The 4726-nt window shown below is 51.0% G+C and overlaps 1 protein-coding gene across 1 annotated transcript in view; it reads left to right on the forward strand.

The window, feature by feature from the left end:
• The window catches only part of ARHGEF5 (Rho guanine nucleotide exchange factor (GEF) 5), a 47777-nt gene extending 46258 nt beyond the window's left edge, over positions 1-1519 (forward strand). Inside the window, exons 16-17 of the mRNA XM_006861286.1 lie at positions 802-906; positions 1362-1519. Coding sequence (XP_006861348.1) covers positions 802-906; positions 1362-1519 — 263 coding nt within the window. The remainder of the gene's footprint in view (positions 1-801; positions 907-1361) is intronic.
• The last annotated feature ends 3207 nt before the right edge of the window (positions 1520-4726 follow it).

The following is a 4726-nucleotide window of genomic DNA, read 5'->3' on the forward strand; positions in this document are numbered from 1 at the left end:
GGTATTGGTGGAAATAACCTCTGAACGATGGTATTGGTGAAAAGCTTGACCATTCGTGCCATGGACGGCCAGAAGAACAAGTTGGAAGAAGTACAGGCAGAAGTCTGTGCTTAGAAGCCAGGCAAGCGAGACTTCGTCTCTCGTGCTTCAGACATGTCATCAGGAGGAGTACAGCATGTTTGGTGGAATAGAGGATCAGCCCAAAAGAGGAAGACCCCCATCGAGATGGATTGGCACAGTGGCTCTAACAATGAACTCAGATGTGGGAATGGACGTGAGGAGGACGCGGGGCCTGGCAGTGTCCTGTCTATTGTACGTGGTGGTGGTGGTGGTGATGTGCTGGGGTGTCGGTTCCGACACATAGTGACCCTGTACAGGGTTTCCAAGACTGTAAATCTTTACGGGAGCAGAAAGACTCATCTTTCTCCCACGGAACCGCTGGTAGTTTGGAACTGCTGACCTTGAGGTTCGCAGCCCGATTCGTAACCATAGATAGGGTTGCTTTAAGTTGGAACTAACTCAATGGTGCCTCAGAGCAACAGCAGAACATGGCAGTGTCTGCCCCACGCTCAGTGTCCACACTGGGGAGGTGTTCTTCCAGCCCCATCTCAGTCCACCGCTGTCCCCAGCCAGCAGGGCTTAGAGGAACAGGGACTCACTCGGAGAGGGTCTGTTCACACAGAGATCCTGAACCGGGCACTTGGGAAGTGGACTCAGACTGAGTTCTGAGGCCCTGCTGGAGGGTGAGGAAGGCAGGAGTCTTCCCCCCAGCTTCTCCAGTGCCTCCGTCTTCTCACCCAGAGTCCCAGCAGGTGCAGTGCCTTCGAGCTTACAAGTCCCGGGAGAATGACGAGCTGTCACTGGAGAAGGCTGACGTGGTGATGGTGATACAACAGAGCAGTGATGGTGGGCGTGGGGGGCAGGATGATGGGGGTGCGAGGGGGTACTGGGGCCGAGGGGATGGGAGGCAGCATGATGGGCGTGTGGGAGGAGCATGATGGGGGTCATTGGGGCCGAGGGGATGGGGGAAGCATGATGGGGGAGTGGGAGAAGCATGATGGGGGTGTGAGGGGGCACTGGGGCCGAGGGGATGGGGGAAGCGTGATGGAGTGGGAGGCACTGGAGGGCAGGGTGGATAGTGGAGAGTGTGATGGGGGTGTGGGTATGAGGAGGGACCAGCACTGGGGGGGCAGGAAAGGACGTTAAACACTTGGGACTGGCCATGGTCAGTGACTAGAAGCTGGACTCCCACTTAGGAAGCCCTCCTGGGGCCCCGAAATGTGTTCCGTCTTGGGATTCCAGGAGGGCCTAGGAGCATCAGGTAGGTCTTGCCAGCTAACTGGCCCCTTACTCACCCCCAGGCTGGCTGGAGGGTGTGAAGCTGTCGGATGGGGAGCGAGGCTGGTTCCCACTGAAGCAAGTGGAGTTCATCTGGAACCCAGACGTGCGCGCACGAAACCTGAAGGAAGCGCAGCGTGTCAAGACTGCCAGGCTGCAGCTGGTGGGGCAGGAGGCCTAGCTGGCCTCGGGGCCTGGAACATAAGGACAAGACATTTCTGGGGAGCTGGCCCCAGCCCCAACCCAGAGGCCAAGTGGCCAGGACTAAGTGGTGAGGCCGCCTCCTCACTGTGCACCGTACTTGGAAAATGGTACTGGGTTCTGGGAACCTTTCTTGCCGGAACTGGACCGAGGGGTCTGAGCTGACGAGGACCGACGCTGCTGGTGTCTCCTGCTATCAGGCTCTGGGCAGAGTCCTCATGACCATGCCTCAGGCCCCTGTGGGAGAGGATACGCCGTGGGGCTTCTCCATGAGCCTCTGGGTTCTGCTCCGCTGCTGTGACGTGAGGGTGGTCTCACTCTAATAAACATGGCGCTTTTCCCAGTGGTTGCTTTGGACTCCTCTGCACTGAGCAAGCAAGGTTCAGGTGGGGTCCACCAGGTGGTTCCAGTTACCACAACCCCTGAGAGTTGGTACCACTCCTCTCCTTGATCGGGTCTCAGAACCTGTGGGTCTCCTAGCTCCGGATTCAGGCCAGGCAGCCCTCAAAGTCCCATCCAACTCCGTCTTTGTTTAACTTGTACTTTGGGTGAAGGTTTCTAGAGCAGATGAACAGTTTTCCATCCAACAATTCACACACGTTTTGTTTCACTGACTGTAATACCTACAGTGAAACATCACTCATGTCGCTTCCTCCTGGGTTTCCTCTTTTCCGTTCCTCCTCCTTTCCTAACCCTTCTGAGCTTTGCCCTTGAGTAAATATTGCCTTTTCTTTATATCTCAAATGGTTGGTTATCCTAAGAGAGTGTGTCTTCACTCGAGTGTTCCGGTTCCTTATGGCATGTCTGTTGTGTGTCTGAAGATAGAGCCATGTGAGTGCGTCCAATTCTGGACCTGAAGGGAGACTAAGGACCGTAGTCTCGGCCACCACCAGTAAGTCTGGTGTTTTCATGATAGTGAATTTTGTTCCATATTTTTCTTCCACTCTCTGCAGACCCTTCTAATGTGGTCCCTTTCAGAGCAGTTGGTAGTGGCAACCAGATGCCATCTTGTTCTTCCAACTCTTTACAATGTACCGACAACACACTAAGAAACATACGAACAATGTACAGCCTCGGCTCATGATCCACGGTCCTTTTATAAAGTTCCCCAAAATACCGAATTAGTAAATACCAATTGCCGTCCAATCAGCTCCGACTCACGGGGACCCGTGTATGCTGGAGTTGAACTGAGAGCCTTAGGGTTTCTAACTGCTGGTTTTTGAGCGATGGATTGCCAGGCCTTTCTTCCTCGGCATCTCTGAGTGGTCTCAAACTTCCAACCTCATAGCTAACAGCTGAGCATACTGCTTGTCCCACCCAGTGGCTCCTAGCAAACAGCAGGCCAGCCTTCTGTGACTCTGAGCAGGGGTGTGTCGTGAGTGCCCACAAAAGCAGCATGAGGATGAGGGGGCTTCAGAGATTTGATGGATAAATCCATGGTCTTCTCATTCCATTCTCCATGAGAAGCCCTCTTGTATTTTTAGTAAAGAGGCCGATTTAAGAATACAGAATCCATAACAAGTGAGTACACATTATGGTATACGTGTGTAATCCATGGAAATGAAGAAGAATGTGGCAGCCGCATTGGAGGAAGGCTTATTAACACCCCATGATATGCAGATGACACACCTTGTGTGCTGGAGGCAGAGAGGATTGAAGTGCTTACTGATGAAAACCAAAGACTGCAACCTTCAATGGATTACAACTCAACATCAAAAAAACAAAAAAGACAACTCAGGTAAACATAGTAGACATATATGTTGCTGTTGTTTAGTGCTGAAGAGTTGGTTTCAACTCATCCCAACCGTGTACAGGGTTTCTGAGGAGTGACTGGTAGGTTTGAACTGACGACTTTGCGGTTAGTAGTCCAGTGCTTATCCTGCAATGCCACACCTACGTCATATGTGACATTGTTCCTCACTTTCTCAGGTAAGTCTAATCTCTCATTTAAAGTCCTCTTGGAATAATAACAAGTCACATTTAAGCTGGGTGGTTTTACTTCCACCCTAGACATTCTCCCACTAATTTGATGGGACCCAGGATGTGACAGGAATGTATTACAGATTAGCACAAAGATGAAACTAGCACTGAACTTTATCCAGTACCCATCTGGGGATGACGAGACATGACAACCTGTTTTCCACTCATCCTAAAATACGAATTGGCTTGTAGAAGTTGTTAAAAATCTCTTATGGCTGTAATAACGGAGGTGGCTATAAGGCCGTTATGAATTAGAATCGGCTCAGTGGCAGTGGGTTTAGTTTGGAAATCTCAGTAGTAGGTTGATGCTGTTCATTTCTACGATAGGGATGCAACTAACGCCAATCCGTACAGAAGCAGATGGCCCCATCTTTCCCACACACAGTGACTGGTCGGTTCCAACTGTTACCGAAGCAAGCACTTATCCTCTGTGCCACCAGGGTTCTTTGCCACAGATGTGGTTGTTGTCAGGTGTCTGCCCGTCGGTTCCAACTCCCAGTAGCTGCAAGTACAATAGGATGAAACAGTGCCCAGTGCTGCAGCACCTCACAGCCTTTGGCTGTGTGAGTCCATTGTTGTACCTGCTGAGTGAATCCATCTCGTCAAGGGTCTTCCTCTTTGTCTGTCACTCTCGACTGTACCAACCATGAGGTCCTCTCCTCCTCCAGTTCCCTCCTGATAACATGACGTCTCATCATCCGCTCTCTTCCCAGGAGTGCTCTGGTTATACTTCATCTAAGACAGACTGAGTCATTCTGGTCATTGTTATGAAGTGCTGCTGAATCAGTTCTGACCCACAGCGACCCTGTATGGGGTTTCCGGGCAGTAGCTGGTGAGCTTGAAGTCCATCCATGGTATAAAGTACTCCAACAACACCATCATTCAAAGACATCAACTCTTCTCTGATCTTATTCATTGTCCTGGTTTTACGTGCATATAAGGTGATTGGAAACCCGATGGCTTGGGTCAGGGAGACCTTAGTCCTGAAAGTGACATCTTTGCTTTCTAACACTTTACAGAGAACATGTGCAGCAGATTTGCCAAATACAATAATACATCTGATATTTTGGGCTGCTGTTACGGAGTCCTGGTGTGGCGCTGTGGGTTAATGCGCCAGACTGCAAAGCCATTTGAACTACAAGGTTGGTGGTTCAAGCTCACCAGTCACTCCTTGGGAACCCTATACAGGGTCGCTATGGGTCAGAAC

The sequence above is a fragment of the Chrysochloris asiatica genome, unplaced genomic scaffold, assembly GCF_000296735.1.
Source record: "Chrysochloris asiatica unplaced genomic scaffold, ChrAsi1.0 scaffold00041, whole genome shotgun sequence".
Lineage (NCBI taxonomy): Eukaryota > Metazoa > Chordata > Mammalia > Afrosoricida > Chrysochloridae > Chrysochloris > Chrysochloris asiatica.